Source organism: Taurulus bubalis, assembly GCF_910589615.1.
Source record: "Taurulus bubalis genome assembly, chromosome: 21".
Lineage (NCBI taxonomy): Eukaryota > Metazoa > Chordata > Actinopteri > Perciformes > Cottidae > Taurulus > Taurulus bubalis.
This window is the reverse complement of record NC_136609.1, coordinates 6,591,859-6,609,994: the sequence shown is the minus strand read 5'-3', so window position 1 is coordinate 6,609,994 and position 18,136 is coordinate 6,591,859. Positions and strand designations below refer to the sequence as shown.

The following is an 18,136-nucleotide window of genomic DNA, read 5'->3' as shown; positions in this document are numbered from 1 at the left end:
TACTTAGTATGTCATGTGTGAATGTGCGCTGGTGTGTCGGGACGTTTGAGTCAATGAACTGATGCCCAGTAGCGATGGATACGACTCAAAAGGACGCCCGACTCAATCCGCTTGCCACCGCCAGGTTTCTATCACGGGTCTTCATGTGGTGAGTGCTGAATGTGAAGGTAGATTTTCTCATGTGCTTCTAAAATCAAAAGAGAAAAAAACAATATTATAATTTTTGATAAGTTATAGTTCACTAGCAAATTGTGAACTATAACTTATTAAACATTATAATATTCTGTTTGTTTTCTTTTCGATGACATTACATACTAATGTTTTAATAAATAAGTGAACGTGTAGCTGTCGTGTCTTAGTGGTTTAGTCTGTTGGCGCGTGAGGAACAGGTGTGTTTGTCCTCGTGGAACAAAACTGAATACAGGGAAACCTCTTGAGACTTTTGCAAGAAACGACAGGCTGCTCGATATCAAACAGACAGATGCAGCTCAAGTTGAAGTTTGCCAGCAGCAAAACTAAACTGTGTTGAAAAGGCTGCAAGCCCGGACAAAAAAAGAAAAACACAAGTCTTTGCTCGGCACGAACCAACCGACACTTTTCAACTATGACTTATAAAGTCCAAAGTCTCTCTCGCCGCTCGGGGGGCGTTCAGGTGCTCCCTCGGAAGATCCCCTTTACCGGGGTGGGAAGTTGTTTTTTCCCGACGTCATTGTTTTAATCAGCTTTAAGTTGTCATGTGGAAACGGAATGCCACAAACAGGATATCTTGTATTAGACTGCTTCGCGTTTTTTTTTCAGATTCTTTCTGCGAATTTTGACAGCCGGACCTTGTTTTACCGATTATTCCAAGATGACTTGATTTGCACCACAGGAGTGAATCACATATCTGGTGTTACGCCGGTCTGCACAATACATAACATTTGAACTCTAACATAACTACCGAAACACTTTTTCACTGTTTGATTCTTAAAACCATGTTGCAACTCAGAATGTAAAGTAATTTCCCTCACACACTTCTAGGAATGTAAAGTCATGGACTAAGTGATGCATTATACACAGTTATGTCTTAGTTTGTTAAACGGTAATGTATAATTCATGCAACTGCGAAGTGGTGATTCCTATTGCGTTCCAAAATCATCTTTGAAGAGTAATTGTGTAGTGTAGCGAGCAACAGGGTTTCAACTGTAAGGTCCGGCCCTAAATGAGGTCTAAATTACATTTGCATCTACATACAATAATCCATAGCATGACAATGGTGCACAGCATGAGATAAAGTAGACGTCATGATTAACTGACAATGTCAGGAAAACCCTATAGAACCTGTTGCTGTATAACCTCACATGTACAAAGTCACTATTGTTGACTTCATTCCCAACAATGGTCCACAGTAATAAACAATAAACAACTTCAAACATCAGAATCAAGTAGGTTTGCCTGGTATGTGTACGACTGACATAATGGAGGAGCGGGTTGCCCTTCAATCAGAGCATCGGCAGCTCGATCCCTTAGTCCTTGTAGATGTTTCCATGGAAGACACTACCCAAGTTGCTCTTGCAGTTGCAGTGTGTGAATGGTTAGTTAAAGTGTTTTGAGTGGCCGTAGGACTATCCATCCATCCATCCATTATCAGCCGCTTATTCGGGATCGGGTCGCGGTGGCAGCAGGTCAGGCCGACCCAGGCTTCCCTTTCACCCGCAACACTTTCCAGCTCATTCTGGGGGATCCCGAGGCGTTCCAAGGCCAGCTGGGAGATATAATCCCTCCAGCGTGTCCTTGCTCTTCCCCGGGGTCTCCTACCAGTTGGACGTAGCTAGCCGTAGGACTAGAAAAGCACTATTTTAGTAAAAGTAATCTACATACATGGGATTAGACTCCATTTTTGAATGCTTTAAATCCTGTTTACACAGTGATGGTGTGCAGATAGATGACAGTTTGGATTACTGCGCTGTAGAACTGGATCAGCAGCCTCTGGGGCAAGTTGAGCTGACTGAGCTGGTGCAGGCAATGCATCTGTTGCTGGGCCTTTTGTCTGATGGCGTCTTTGTTGGAAGTCCACTTGAGGTCATAAGAGATGGTGGAGCACAAAATTGAAGGCTTACACAGCAGACGGTGTAGTTGTGGTTGCACTGCAGCACAGAGAAGGGAGGGAGAAAGTGCAGCTGGTACCGTGTACTGATGGTGTGGAAAATAAAGTATTGATGTGATGATTTATGATGGTTCACGAGTCCCACTTCCTCAAGTCAGTCTCAAGTCTTTTGAGGACAAGTCTCAAGTCGCTGTGTGTGTGCCTTAAGTGCACCTCAAGTCCTGCACATGCAAAACAGGGACCGGCTCAACAAATGTTGCTCCATAGCGCCACTAGTGGTCACAAACTTCACAGCCTGTTTGAGTTCCAGTCCAATCCGCACCACCTATAGAGCAAGACACTCGCCTCTACATTGGTCATATAGCTGTAAGAAAAACAATGATACCGGTGTTATGAGTCATATTCTGTTTGAGTGACATACATCTTCTCTGCTTTCTAACTGCGTGAATAACCATTTCAGCTGGTTGACCCCGTTGCTGTACCTTGGCCACAAACGGAGGCTGGAGGAAAGTGACATGTACAGCGTTCTTCCAGAGGATCAGTCTGAAATACTGGGAGAGGAACTCCATAGGTACTATGTGACCGAGATACATTCTTTCATTACTCACAAAGTAAATATGCAGAGTATTTACGCTCACCAAAAACCTGGAAACTGTAATGGAATTTGAAAATGGTCATTTCTGCTTCCAAGTCACTAGAAGACACAAAGCCAGTTTTTTCCAGTTATATTCGCCGTCATTAATTTAGTCATCACGTATATTGTAATGCTACTAAATCTTGAGCAGGGAAATTACCATCATTGTAACACCCAATTTGACATCTGCTTAACTCATCGTGTGGTAACTGATAATCTAAGTCGTTGAATTGAAAAGTTTGAATACAACAGCAATAAAGGCTTTGATGGGGAATTTCACTGTAAAAACTAAAAACACTAACATTGTTAAATGAGTTCCGGTTTGATAGTTACTAAGTTCCAGAGCAGAATGAATAGGCTTTTTGCTTTGTTGCAGATTTTGGGACCGTGAAGTTAGAAAAGCCACAAAGGAACTCAAGAAGCCGAAACTCTCCAAAGTTCTTATCAAGTGCTATGGGAAGTCCTACGCTGTGGCTGGGATTTTTACTTTTTTACTGGTACGTTCTGGCTTTCCAAAGACTCCTTCACGTTTTGTAAGGTTAATTTCTCATGCTAAGAAGTAGGTTGGTATACCCAAGGGTATTTATCTTTAAATGAGTTAAAACGTTTGTCCATTGCATGTGTTTTTTTGAGTGAAGAGATATCTCGTCATTTGAAAAAAATACAATGTTCGCCCAACCGTAACTAAAAGGGCCTTTGCATGAAACCAGTTCCAGATGATTTCTTTTAAATGTCTCATCTTTGACAAGCATATCAGCGTGTACAATCTCCATTATTTGACGAACTGGAAGACGGAGACTAGAAGAACCAGTGTTTTATGTTCTACTTTTGATCAGACTTCTTGTCAGCTGCTGTTGAATTGTTTTTGCATGATTCTTAAAACAAAAATGACTGTCAGCAATGCATTCTTTGACATAAAGGAGACGATTAAAGTGATCCAGCCACTTCTTCTGGGGAAAGTAATCACGTACTTTGAGAATTATGACCCAGGCGACCAGAGGAGTCTTCACATGGTGTATTGGTATGCTACTGCCTTGTGCCTCTCCTCCTTTGGCCTGACTATCCTCCAACATCTCTACTACTACCACGTCGAGAGACTGGGCATGAGGATCAGAGTGGCCATGTGTCACATGATCTACAGGAAGGTCAGTGAAGAATTTGCCTATTTATTTTTACATATTTTTCCAGACTATCGTACCTTCTAGAAACATGCTGCACATATATTCAGTAATATTAACCAGACGGGTGAAATGTCTCGTCAGGCTCTTGGGCTCAGCAGTGAGTCCATGGTGCACACGACCACCGGACAAATTGTGAACCTCCTTTCAAATGACGTCAATCGTTTTGATGAGGTAACGTAAAGCAAGTTGGTTCCAGCGCAGATGATCCAAAAACTCACAATGATCAATTGCCTCTGTAGGTTACACTCAACCTGCACTACCTGTGGGTGGGACCTCTTCAGGCGATGGTGATCATCCTTTTCCTTTGGTACGAGATCGGCCCGTCATGTCTGGCAGGCGTGGCCATCCTTGCCCTCATGATGCCCGTACAGACCTGGTTTGGAAAGCTCTTTGGCATCTTCAGGTAGGGAACAACATAACCCAAGAAGGCTCCAATATTAACTACTTATGCCCATGTTCTTTATGTATTTTGTTTTGTTCATGTAATTTTATCATTTCTTTGCAGGAGTAAAACGGCAGTCCTTTCTGACAATAGAATCCGCATCATGAACGAAGTGGTGTCCGGCATCAGGATTATCAAGATGTACGCCTGGGAGAAACCCTTCTCATCACTGGTTACTGAAGTCAGAAGGTATGAATGTTGTTTGTGTTTTTGCAGGGGGGAAATTGGAAATTTTAGGGCATTTATTTTTACTGGGACATGAGGCCACATGTTTCAACTTTTTGTTTTGCACTGTCCACTGACTGAAAAAATACATTTGTCAATCGGTTAAATATACAATCTGTACTCATAATATGTAATTTAAAATGTTGACTTTCCCTAAACCAAATGTAATGACCTATAGGGCACTAATCATCAGTGTCTCTAGATCTCATGTTAGGGCTCCAGCTCTAATAGAAGTGAGTGTGATTAAAAATGTATGCTTTTCTGGAGTGCTGCTTCTACGCTGGAAAATGGGATTGAAAACAGTGGAACTAGTTTCTTTTAATCAGCGGTAATTCTCAGGAACATGAAGAGAAAATGTTAAGTATGTGGAGTTTCTTTATCTTGGCTAACACACTGGTTTCCCGTTTGGTTTCCCATGATGCAAAGGTGGGTTTCTCATCAGCGGAGCAGTGTCAATCTTCTTTAAGTGGTGTTTAGACGTAAACGTACGACGAGCCAAAACCTGCAGCAACGCTGAATCTTCTGTTTTAGCCTCATCCTTGTTTTCTGGTTTCTATGGCTGTTTTTCTTTTTATGACGGAAAAAACTTTACACAGTTATAGGGGTCAGTGTTGGATAATAAATACTAGATGTATGGCTGAGTCTCACCTACTCATTTACACATTAACTCCCACCAGAACATCCATTTGGAAAACCTGTGCATCCATTTGAAACTTGAAATGTAATATATATATATATATATATGCAGTTGGTCAGGTTCACACCTTTTGGTTCATGGCTACAGTTTGTGAGGCAGTCTAACTGCTTTGCACCGTGTCCTGTGACCCATCAGATTCTGGGACCTTGATGGGAATTGAACTGCATTGTCACTTCATCACTGGTAGCTCGGTCGGTTGTAAAAAATGCTTATGTGAAATACATTGCTTGAGTGAGCACAGGCCTTGTTTCTATGCTGTTCGTTTGGAGCATGTGATGCATTTCACGAGCGAACGGACAACAAAGCTCGCCCTTATCAGGTAAAACTGAGAAACCAGTAACACTCTGCTCAGACCTGAAAACAAAGATGAGCCATTCCTCAACAACTCGATAAACACTGCTACCGTCACTAGTGGCACATTACTTAATGTCCAAAATGGTTTCTCAGAAAGGAGTTAATGTGTAAATGAGAATATCTTAACTGTGTCAAAGTGACTTGTAACTCCCAGGACTTTCATACAGTCACTCTTTTCTTCAGCTGTTATAAAACACGTACAAATATGCAAGTGTGTTTTGAGTGCCCTTTTCTACGAACATATCAATTTTACCGGCTGTCATGAACCCTTTTCTCGCTGTTTGCCTGCCACATCAAAGGGGATCTGACTTAAATGCTTAATATAGCAGACGCACTGCAAGTCAAAGACGCTGGGATTAAGTGGATATATGACAAACTCTAAACTACAATAATTCTTAAGAGAATACTTTTACTTATATAAATTTGGCAGTGTTTGTTGTTTAAGGCCAAAATACAACCATTTCTCTATAATTAGTAATATCACAGATATTTGATTTATCGTTCTTTGTTCTGATTATCTTGTTTTTTTCCTCCTTTCTGTATGATGCAATTTGTATCGACACCTCGCAGAAAACACATGACATAAAGAATATTTGCTCTGAGTGCAACTGATTTGGTCGCTGGATTTCCACCAAAACATCAAAGACAGGACTCCAGGTTTGCGTGGACTGAACTGATTGGAGTGTTTTTGAGGCTGTGACTGCAGAAGTACATGAACTCACTGAACTCTGGTGTCTTCTATCATTTTACGAGGACACGTGTGCCAAAAACAAGAAACCCTAGTTCAGAGTTAAACTCAGCGGCTATTTCATCACAAAGGAATATCCACTCTTACCATTACGGGTGACTAAGGAAAGTGAAGTTTGCTGTCATGTGAAACACAGTTACAAATAAAACAAATCAATACAAAGAGCCAGCAGTTAAGTTTCAACAGCATAGAACTATTCAGCGACTACTGAATTGTCCAAACGGGGCTCTGTGTCTGTCAGAGGGTCTGAATGGGATATGACTACCAGCAGAGGAACAATGCAATGCACAACAGACTATAAGTAGTTTTTGTTTTGTTACTCTATCCTCATTCAATTACAATTGTGTTTTCTCTAGAAAACCTTCTGCACATTCCTAATCATATCTTTTCAAGTTTCCTGAAAAGTCGAGAATTCATTTGTAAACTTTTCTGGAAATAAAAATTGTAATTGAATGATGATAGCGTAACAAAATAAAAAACTACTCTATAGTATGTTGTGCATTGCGTTATTGCTGATAGCAACCCATTCAGAATCTTGCTTAAACACAGTTTCATTGTCAGTTAAAAGTTCCCCACAGTACCTTGAAGTAAAACGCTGCAACCAGTACATTCACCAGTTCAGAAGTCTTATCACATGTTTACATGAACAATTCAGGAATAGCGTGTATTACCGAATATTTATCTAATATTCTGTATTATCTAATATCTGTGTCCTAGAAAGGCCAAACATTTAGGTTGACTGACTTATCATAACAATGGTGGTTATGCATCACTTAACACCCATCATTTGTCCTCACGGTGCAATATTTCAGATTTGACACTTTGAGCTCACTCTTCTCCATCTGTCGTCCTCTCTCCAGGAAAGAGATCACTCAGATACTGAAGAGCTCCTACCTACGAGGGCTCAACATGGCCTCCTTCTTTGCCAGCAGCAAGATCATCGTCTTCGTCACCTTCACAGTCTACGTTCTCCTGGGCAACGCCCTCACCGCCAGCAGTGTGTTTGTCACGGTTTCCCTCTACGGTACGATCAAGCTCACGACCGCTCTGTTCTTCCCACTGGCCGTCGAGAAGTTGTCAGAGACTGTGGTCAGCGTTCGCAGGATTGAGGTAATTCTGTTATTTGTCGCCGTTATTTGCGTATTGTAGTAAAAGTGGACGTTCAATTATTTAGACAGCTGTTTCTAGGATAGTTAATGAGCTCTTTTCATTATATCCACACAATTACCTAAAAGGTATAGGTGTGGTGAATCTTGCAGGAAACTAAATCCTGTAAAACATTAGCCACTGATCACTTTAAGTGTACAAGGAGGGTCACGATCCCCTTTTAACTAAACATCACATGTCAGGGACATTCTGTGACCTTCCTAGATAACTCCTGCTCAAAGGTAATAACTTGAATGAAACGTTTTATTTGCATTGTTAATCTTTATTATGCAACGACACGTTTCGGCTGTGCTTGATGAATGATCGGTTACACATAACATTATTCTTTTAAGGCCTTCCGGGACACGTGAATGTCAAAATGCTGATATGTTAGGCATGTCAAGGGTTCATAGCGCTGTAAAAAACAACAACTTTGAAACCCAGACTGTCTGAGTTTTTAATCATAAAGTTCAAAGTATGAAGGCATGTGTGTGGATTAACTCCTCCCAGGCTTTTCTCCTACTGGAAGAGATTGAGAGAAAAAAGAGCGGGCTTCTTCTGGAGGAAAAAAGGGAAAACTCTGTTGAGATTGAAAAGTTGACCTGCTACTGGGATAAGGTGAATATTCTAACCTTAAAGTGATATTTATTACAGGACATGAGTGTGCTTTAATGCTGTACATTACATGTATTGTAAGTCTTAACGTATTGTAGCCTTGGGTTTTTTACACAATGTGTTCAAAGGCCAGACATGTAATGAAATGGAAGAATTGCTACATCCAAATGAGTGTTTTTTTGTTTTTTTCTTGTCAGAGTTTGGACTCTCCATCGCTGCAGAACATCTGTATTACAATGAAGTCGCACCAACTTCTTACTGTAATTGGCCCGGTGGGAGCTGGAAAGGTCCGTGCACCTGTGCAAACCAATTGAGCGCCTGCTTTAATAAACCACCTGAGCAGCAACAAAGGAACACGTTTGTATTCACCTCACTGTCACTTCCAGCTCACATGTCTGTAAAATCCATGCTCCCCTCAGTCGTCTCTGCTGAGTGCCATCCTGGGAGAGCTGCCTCTGGACACGGGGATCCTGAAGGTCAAAGGTCGGCTGACGTACGCCGCCCAGCAGCCCTGGGTGTTCCCCGGAAGCATCCGCAGCAACATCTTGTTTGGGAGAGAGCTCAACGCCCAGAAGTACGAGAGAGTCCTCCAAGCCTGCGCTCTAAAGAGGGTGAGACCTAGCACTGTAGGGCACGCTCTCCTGTGGCCATATCGGAGGTGCTCAGTGACTGTGTAGAACGTAGTAGGACTTGTTCATATCTCTTCTTTTAAACAGAAAAGGGTATATTTAGTGAAATACACTCCAGTTCTGATATATCAGAAGCTCTTGCAGCATCGACACTAAACTCTTCAGGAGTTAATTGTTGTTGAGAACAAGCAGTCGCCTTCCTGATACACAGAGCCCGTCTCGTTTAGCATGCGTTGTGCCGTGTCATCAGCATTCATATCTATACAGTGGTGGGCCCTCGCCGTCAACCTGTTTTCCATTGCGCCACCTCGGGTGAGCGTGGTGGTGAATTTGACGGTAGTTAATATCGTTCTCTTGAGTGTGCAGTGTTTTAGTGCCGCAGTTTTGTTGGATTGTTTTGTCATGTTTTGTTATAACTAAATGTGACTGGTTCTTGTTGATGTGGACAACATGCATTGTCCGTTAATGACGCTGCATCCCGTCATGCGCGTATTTATGTAAACTATATCAGACGGCACAGAAGGCCTAGGTCAAAAATCCACGGCCCGCCACTGTATCTATACCAGTGTGTTTATGAATAAAATAATTGCTTGAGCATAGCGGTGTGAAAAGTGCTCACTGTGTAGAAATGCTCTAATTAGAAGGCTATTAATTATGCAGGCTGGCCCATTGCGGAATAATATATAGGCCTATTATGATTATTGATGCATTAATGCGTGCAGCTGGAAAGGTGGAGCTCATTTAAACAACTTTATACACTACAGGAAATAATGAAGTAAAGTAAAAGAACCTCAAAATTGTACTTGAGTACAGTATTTGAGGAGGCTAAATGCACTAGTAGTTACATTCCTATACTGCTGGAGCACAACAGTTTACACATCTTGTAGATCTAGTTCCTTAATGTGAACCAGATCGATGCATTCAACTTTTAAAATGTGTTTGATTTCTTACATGGCTGTATGGCAATAATGCCTCACTTTGCACAAATGTTGCATTTGTACTAAACATCCATTGTCTTTGAGTGCAGGACCTGGAGCTGCTCCCAGATGGAGACCTGACTCTGATCGGGGACAGAGGGGCCACACTCAGCGGGGGACAGAAGGCTCGCGTCAACCTGGCGAGGTGTGAGGGCGAGAGGGACTAAGCTAGTAGCAACGTTTTAGGTTGCTTTTTGTTGAACTCTCCTGGTCAGATGTCTGCAGACATCTACCTCCTAGATGACCCTAACGTGTGTGTGTGTGTGTGTGTGTGTGTGTGTCTCTTGCTCTCTCTTCAGGGCTGTGTACCAGGACGCAGACATCTACCTCCTAGATGACCCTTTAAGTGCTGTGGATGCTGAGGTCGGGAGACACCTCTTTGAAAAGTGAGTATCTGCCATATCTGTCCAACTTGTCAGTGTGTCCCAAATCTATTCTTCATGCTTGTGTTTCATATACATGGGCACGTGTCTATCGAACGGGCCGGTGGGGGGGTCTGGCACCCAGTTCCCAAAACTACAGTATGTAGTAACTGAACAAAGTATACTGTTAGTTACATTTGCATTGTGGGAGAATAGTATTTAACAGTAGTATTTTGTAAGGATACTGTCAGGTGGTTTGAGTATCTTTGTCACTTTGTGAACACACTTCATGCTTAAAACCTGCTAAGAAGAAAAAGTGTTTAATATGGAAATGTGCAATGTTTAAAGTAGAATTTAGACTCGGTCATAAAGTGCACAGTTGAAGTTACACTTTATTTGAATCAGGTGCATCTGTGGCCTCTTGAAGAACAAGTGTCGGATCCTGGTCACCCACCAGCTGCAGCACCTAAAGGCATCCGACCAGATTGTGGTCCTGAAGGAGGTTGGCTAATAAAGGCTCCAGATCTGTGGTGTTACGTCTAAATGTGGAAACATTTGTTCATTTTAAATTCAGTCTGCTCACCGTTTAGTTTGAACCCCTTTGTTTCTTCTTAATTTAGACATTTAGACGGGGGTTAAAAATATGGCCATTATACGTTGCTGGGGGTTCATATAAAGTCATCCATTTTCAATAAACTTGAATATTCACTGTAATTATAGTTTTTGTCAAGGAACCGCTTAAGGTTGGACAGATGCCACCATACAACACACACACATGTTGGTGTGGATGTGCAACAGTATAGAACATTCATATGTCCATTGCATTCTAGTTCCTGAAACACAAATCCACATCCACAATTTTTGTTTGTTTTGCAATTATCTCACAGAATATTCAAGTTTCATTTTTTTCTCAAAGATTACTGATTTTAAATGACAGAAATTCAGGATTTCTCTATTTGTTTACGTCCAGTGACCCTAATAACCCGCCGTGGATTGGTTCTCTGTGTCCTCCAGGGTCACATCATGGCCCGGGGAACCTACAATGAGCTGCAGTTCTCCGGCTTCGACATCGAGTCCCTGCAGAAGACCAATGAGGAGCAGAAGCAATGGGCTCGACCGGCTGATTCAGACAAAGTGTCTTTACTCAGCCAGAAGACGATCCACTCGCTCGGCTCTGACAGCAGCCTCCTGCCACCAGAAGGCCACTGCGCCGACCAGCTGCCGGTACGCACATTCTCAGAATATAATCTGACTCACAAATATAGTTTCTAATACTTTCTTTAAGATTGTGTTGGTCTATTTACCCCACACTATATCCCTGACTGTTTACTGCCAGTCTGGTCCATTCTTATACCTCAGCTTGGTTGATAAACCAGCACTGCAGAGTTAGAACAGGTCTGAGTGTGTAGAGTTGATACAACTCCAGTTGTAGCCTGAAGTATGCCGTTGGCTCAATAATGACGTGTTTCGCAGGTTGAAACAGTTCGTTCCATGACAGAGGAGACTCGAGCTGAAGGAAACATCAGCAGCCACATCTACCTCCAGTACTTCTCTGCAGGCTGCAGCCCTCTGGTGTTGATGGTTATTGTTCTGCTCAGCGGCATAGCTGAGGTAGGCCACGGCTCATGCCACCTTTTGATTTGCAGTGTTTGGCTTCACTTGTAGCTTCATGTCACCGGCTTCTGAATGAAGTATTTATAACAGAACTGGCTTCAGGAAGCAGTCTCCTGTTTGTTAAATATGGCTTTTCTCCGCTGCTGTTCCTCACACAGTGAAAACCAGTTACCAACAAGGAAATAACGGAATTCACATCTACATGCCAATAATTTTCTACGCAGTTTATTGAACGTTGTTTCCATTCATAGGTTGCATATATTCTGCAGGACTGGTGGCTGGTCTACTGGTGAGTATTTGATACAACTTCTAACTGTAAATGCAGATTTATATATGCTGTTTGTTTGACTGTTTGTTGAATCTTCTGCTGTGTGGCTGGTCTGACTGTTGTTCTCTGCAGGACAAGAGAGGAGTTCTTTAACAGCACAGCTGGGCCTGGTAGCATTAAAACAGGCTTTAATGCTACTCGCTCAGATCAAGAGCTCAATCTCAATTACTACCTCGGGATTTATTCAGGTAAGCCTTCATGCACACATACTGTGATGTTTATTAGTCATCATGTTACAGGGATAGTTTTGATGTTTTGAAATGACACAAATCATGACGGTATGATCCAAAGCAGTCGTGTTGTTTTTGCTCTGAGGTTTGACAGCGGCTGCTGTGGTCTTTGGCTATGCCAGGAGTCTAGTCATCTTCCGTGGGTTGGTGAGATCAGCTCAGGCTCTGCATAACAACATGTTCAGCGCTGTCCTTCGCACGCCGGTTCACTTCTTTGACGTCAACCCCATCGGTGAGCCCTGCTCAGAATTTACATCGAGTATAAACTCGGGCCCAAGCGCACTGAAAGTGTGACACCTATTGTTGTAACATAAGCAATGCTATATTTTAAAACAGGTTTTAGAAGTTACATAGAGAAATTGTTCGTGTCTAATGAAAAAGTACTAAGCCGATGTAAGCAAAAAGTGATTTGGAGGCTCACAGGCCAAGAGAAGACGATGGGCCTCTGTCCTGCAAGCCAGCAGAGGTAACAACGTGTCGCAATGTGCCTGGGCTCTCCCAGGCACTTTGCGACACGTTGTTACCTCTGCTTTAAGTATCTTTTGCAAACCTAACATTGATAAGAGTTGATTGTGTTGCTTCGAAAAATGCTTTGAATAATTAATTCGTTAATAGTTCATTTTAGTTGACCTAGTGTTCAACTAAAAAGGGGTATTACTTCCGATATGCAAAAATTTGCCGGTGACTTTTTCACATGTCGAAGAAATCTTGCTGCAGACTGCCTTATGTAGCTGTTATATGTTTCCTCCTTTCTTGCAAGAAATAAATGGACAAAGACAACTCTGATTCTTGAGACTCTATTCCTCCTTCCCAGAGTGACAGAGAAAATCTTCCCTCACAGGACCCACAAAGTGTGAGGCACAAACGCTTAAGCATCAAGCCGTGGTCCTGTTGAGTTTGTTGTTTGTCTAGAAGACTTGGTCCTTGTTCACTCGGGTACATTAGGTATAACTTCTTGTTGCTGCGTTTACATCCAGCTGGTGCTCAAGAGTCTCAAACAAAGCAATTGTTTTTCTCACTGCATTGCAGGAAGAATTCTGAACCGGTTTTCCAAAGACATCAGCCAGATTGACTCCATGCTCCCCATCAACTTTGTGGACTTCTATCAGGTGAGACCCGATCCCCGGGTCATTCGGGCGACTGTAAACGCACTGCATTGTTTTTATTATCCACTTTCAAACCTCCTTGCAGTCGACAGAATCTTGACGAGATCTTCATTCTCTTAACCAGTGTTCCTAATGATGTGATGCGTGTTGTGAAGTTATTTTTACAGAACGTCGGCGTGGTTGCGGTCGCTGCTTCCGTCATCCCTCTCATCCTCATCCCCGTCGTTCCTCTGCTTGTTGTCTTCTTGTACTTGAGGCGTATTTACCTCTGCACTTCACGAGATGTCAAACGCCTTGAATCTACGAGTATGCTCGTGGCTTCTTTCCCTAATTAAACCAGATGCCTTAGCAGTGGGCTTTTTAGACAAAGAAGGCAAGTTCACCCTCCTTGTCGTCGTCCCTGCAGCTCGCAGTCCGGTGTTCTCCCACCTGTCGTCGTCTCTTCAGGGCCTGTGGACGATCAGAGCTCTCAGAGCCGAGGAGCGGTTAAAGAAAGCCTTCGACGCTCATCAGGACCTGCACTCAGGTTCTATTACCAAATATTGCTATTATCATGTTGACACATTTTGACTTTCCAAGCGTATTAATAGTTGGAATGCCGTTGGCAAAGGAGAACGTAATTATTCCACCATCATTATTCCTTATAGTCTCTCCTGTCTGGCAGCTTTGGAACGCTGCAATATTTCTTTGCTGTATCTGGAAGGTCTTTCTCTAAAATGCTCGTTCTGTCTCTCCGGTGTCAGAGGCCTGTTTTTTGTTGCTGATGACCTCCCGCTGGTTTGCACTTTACCTTGACAGCATTTGCTCCGTACTTATCACCATGTCAACATTTGGCTGCATCCTACTCCGAGATGGTGAGGAACCATGTGCACACTAAAGATTAAAACAAAAGATTAAAACAAGCTGTACAAATTAGTAGAGTTCTACTAATGTAAAAACCATCCCCTGCATGCTGGTGGAGGCTTTGCATCAGCGTTATTTGTGGTGTCTTTATCAATTGGATCGAGCTCCATAAGCCAAAAGTCCTATACCTTTTCAGTCTTTCTGTTTTGTATATTAGATTGTGGCTTTACTTATTGTATTGTAATGATTGACTGAATAAAACACGTACTGATATAACAACATGTCTGTTAATCAGGGCTGAAGGCTGGAGAGGTGGGTCTGGTGCTGACCTATGTTGTGACACTGGTAGGAAACTTCCAGTGGACGGTGAGGCAAAGTGCAGAGGTGGAGAACATGGTGAGAACGCTTAAACTATTACCGGTAGTTCAGATTGTTGTTTTTCATAAGCTGCTGATCAGGCTCTGTGTTAAACATCAGACTGAATAAAGAGCTAACATACTCTTTATGAGCAGAGTCAGGACATAATAAGCAGTTGACTTCACAGCCGGAGGTGTGAGGCCACAAGGAAGCACAATGAGCTCATTGTAAAGAATCGCTTCTCTTCAGATGACGTCAGTGGAGAGAGTGGTGAAGTACACTGAACTGGAGAGTGAAGCACCCTGGGAAACCGAGAAGCGGCCTCCTCCCGAATGGCCCAACAAAGGCCTGGTGACCTTTGACCGGGTCAGCTTCTCCTACAGCAGCGATGGATCCCTAGTCCTCAAAGATTTCAGCGCCACCTTCCAACCCAATGAGAAGGTGAGCGCCTTGGTTCGGCTACATTCGGATCTGATTTTCATCGCACGCGGTTTACAAAGTCCTTTCCTGCGTCAGGTTGGCATCGTGGGTCGAACAGGAGCCGGGAAAAGCTCTCTGGTCTCGGCTCTGTTCCGCCTGGCAGAGCCTCAGGGGAAGATCTACATCGACGGTGTTCTGACCTCTGAGATCGGCCTCCACGACCTGCGCCAGAAGATGTCCATCATCCCTCAGGTGAACATCCGCTCACCTCGTTTACTTTCTCTACCCGACAACATTTAGCAACTCACACCAAAACGATCTAGGTTGATAAATTGTACAACGGGAAAGACGTATAATGTGTATTTTAGATGTGAAACATCCAGCGTGTGCGTGTGCTGAGTCTAACCGTCGTTCCTCTGTTCTCCAGGACCCGGTGCTGTTCACAGGCTCCATGAGGAAGAACCTGGACCCTTTCAGCCAGCACAGTGATGAAGACCTGTGGAATGCTCTAGAGGGGGTAAGCGTCCACTCGGCTCAAGAGTTGTGTTTCTAGCTCTGATGTGGAGCGCGTCGGGCAAACACTCCTCCGTGTTCCCAGGTGCAGCTCAAGTCTGTGGTGGAGGATCTGCCGGGGAAGCTGGAGACGGTTCTGGCCGAGTCGGGCTCCAACTTCAGCGTGGGCCAGAGGCAGCTGGTGTGTCTGGCCAGAGCCGTCCTGAGGAAGAACCGCATCCTGGTGGTCGACGAGGCCACGGCCAACGTGGACCCCAGGTACTGTGAGACGGCAAAGAATGCACGATGCTACTCAGCTGTTGTGTTTGTTTTGAGCTAGAAAGAGATGTGTGCATATGCTGCACCTCATGATATACTTGTGTTGAAGCCATCGTTCAGATGACATCATCAAAGACTTCATTCATCTGCAGGACAGATGAGCTGATCCAGAAAACCATCCGGGACAAGTTCAGCGAATGCACCGTGCTCACGATCGCTCATCGTCTCAACACCATCGTAGACAGCGACAGGATTCTGGTGAGGCCGCTGACTCGTGGATTCTAGGAAAAATAACTTGTTCATGTAGTTTTATCTTTTAGTCCTAAGTTTAGTCCTTAGGTCAACATAGTTTAAATCAAACAGTCTGACACATAATAATGTGTTTTAGACATGTGTTCATGATGTAAGCTCTTTGGCACTGACAGCTGAGCTCCTCCCACCATCAGCTAACATCGTTAGCACCATGAGCTACACGGTCGCCATGTTGAGAGCCGTTAAGAGGCATTAGAAAGCTCCCATCTCGTATTATACATCTTAAGTTTGATTTCTGTCCGTGTGTTTAAATACATCAGCTAGTAAGTGCTCTGCTCTGTTGTCACCGCACTAAATATTCTCGTATCCTGCAGCCTCCGTTTGTTGCTAAGCACTTGGGATTGTAGTCCTGGACACTTGTCAAACTCTGACCAACTGGCCGACCAACACTGACACACTTTGTCATGTAGTTCGTCCTGATGGGCAGTGGCACCTTATATTACCATCAAGTGTACACAAGTGCAACCATTGACCCAGTGCATATGTGCTTCATTATTCTACAGCTGGATGGACATGACCATCATATGACTTGGAGGCGAAAGAATCGAATACATTTTTTTTAAACAAATATTTTAAAACCATTTGAGATTTGCGTTAACTTTAAATTATATTTCTACAAATATTAATTTCTCGTACTATGTTTACTTTTAATTCATTTAACTCATGTTATTTCTAGACAATAATGTACCGATTTTAGGTTTTGTGAAGCAGCCGTACAGTAACTTACTGTTTTAGATGTCAAAGAACTGAACTGTCTGCACCACTGCTGAGACGGTTAACGGTGGTTGTTGTTGTTGTTGTTGTTGTCGTTGTCGTTATCCATATCCCATCCTTTAAGGTCCTGGACGGTGGCACCATCCAGGAGTTAGACCGCCCCTTCACCCTGCTGCAGAACCAAGAGGGCGCTTTCTACAGGATGGTGCAGCAGACCGGCCCGGCCGAGGCCGCAGCCCTAATGGAGGCAGCCAGACAGGTAAAGGGCAGCTTACATTAAAATATGTCTGTGCAATATTTTTAATTTAGAACTCGGGAATTTGTGTTTCCTGCAGGCTTGTTTTAAAGGCAACAAAGAAGTCTTGACAGCGGAACAAGATTTAACAGACTGTACAACAGACTCCACATGGAAGTAGTCTGAGAACACATCACACTCCTGAAGAAGACGACACACAATCTACCTGTAACGGTTACCATTGCTTTCTAGTCCTGAAGTTAGCAGGGAAACTGGATTTCTATTGCCTTAAAGTAATTTATCATTGCTACATGTGAATAAACTTATTCTCATGCAGCTGGTCAGAGAATTTCATGATTGCCACCACGGAAATCCAACTATGATACTTCCAGAACAATTCAAATGTGAAAACGGTCACAATATGAATTGTACTGTTCAGAATTTCTCATAAAGAGTATTCAATGTTAAATTGTCTGAGTTCTGGTCTTCATGTCTAAAACAGTTACTGAGTCAATCATGGAAAAAAATCACTTCATAAAGTAAAAAGGTTTTTCCCTTCTGTGTAGATATAGATTACCATTTGTAGCTAGCGGGAAACTGGAGTGTAGGCCACAGGCCAGGATGACATCATGCGCAGACACTGACATGTGGGAACTGATTGGTGGACGTGGTCAATAGCACATGAGAGCTATGTATTGAGGGAGGGAACAGGGCGTTAATGCACTGGATGTTTTGTTATAACTGATATGTTGGTGGTGTGCTATCGTCCAGAATACCGGAACCAGCCTGATTTGTTGCCAATGAATCTACGTGAATTGAACGTCAATCCAGTCTCTCGTGTGCTGAGTGTCTTCTGAGAGGCTTGTGGAGTCAACGCGCAGTAGATTGGAGTTTATTCAGTATCGGTGTTTAGAGAATATTCATCATTAACTACGGTATTTTTCCACATCACAAGGTTTTGAGAGTCAAAGGTTAAACAATTTAAGGACAGTTTGTCATTCTGGAACATGCATACATTTTTGCAATCAAAATGCAATCAATGTTTTACACGGCAAACGCACTACTCTAGTGATGTGTCGAGGCTAGCTCCTTTAGCATAGGAACCAGTGG

The 18,136-nt window shown here is 43.1% G+C and overlaps 1 protein-coding gene across 1 annotated transcript; it reads left to right on the top strand.

The window, feature by feature from the left end:
- Positions 1 to 74: 74 nt before the first annotated feature.
- On the top strand, positions 75 to 17,388 carry LOC306753007 (ATP-binding cassette sub-family C member 4-like; the record flags this gene model as incomplete). Its single annotated transcript, XM_079236839.1, has 31 exons — positions 75 to 148; positions 2,547 to 2,657; positions 3,097 to 3,217; positions 3,641 to 3,865; positions 3,983 to 4,072; positions 4,141 to 4,304; positions 4,407 to 4,532; positions 7,228 to 7,477; positions 8,024 to 8,131; positions 8,326 to 8,415; positions 8,548 to 8,739; positions 9,785 to 9,879; positions 10,034 to 10,120; positions 10,502 to 10,598; positions 11,111 to 11,320; positions 11,570 to 11,707; positions 11,962 to 11,999; positions 12,111 to 12,226; positions 12,354 to 12,500; positions 13,298 to 13,377; positions 13,530 to 13,680; positions 13,781 to 13,900; positions 14,118 to 14,228; positions 14,513 to 14,613; positions 14,824 to 15,015; positions 15,091 to 15,246; positions 15,422 to 15,511; positions 15,593 to 15,765; positions 15,918 to 16,023; positions 16,916 to 17,050; positions 17,127 to 17,388. The coding sequence occupies 31 exons, from the start codon at positions 75 to 77 to the stop codon at positions 17,205 to 17,207; spliced, it is 3,975 nt and encodes a 1,324-aa protein (XP_079092965.1). The 3' UTR covers positions 17,208 to 17,388.
- Between the last annotated feature and the right edge of the window lie 748 nt (positions 17,389 to 18,136).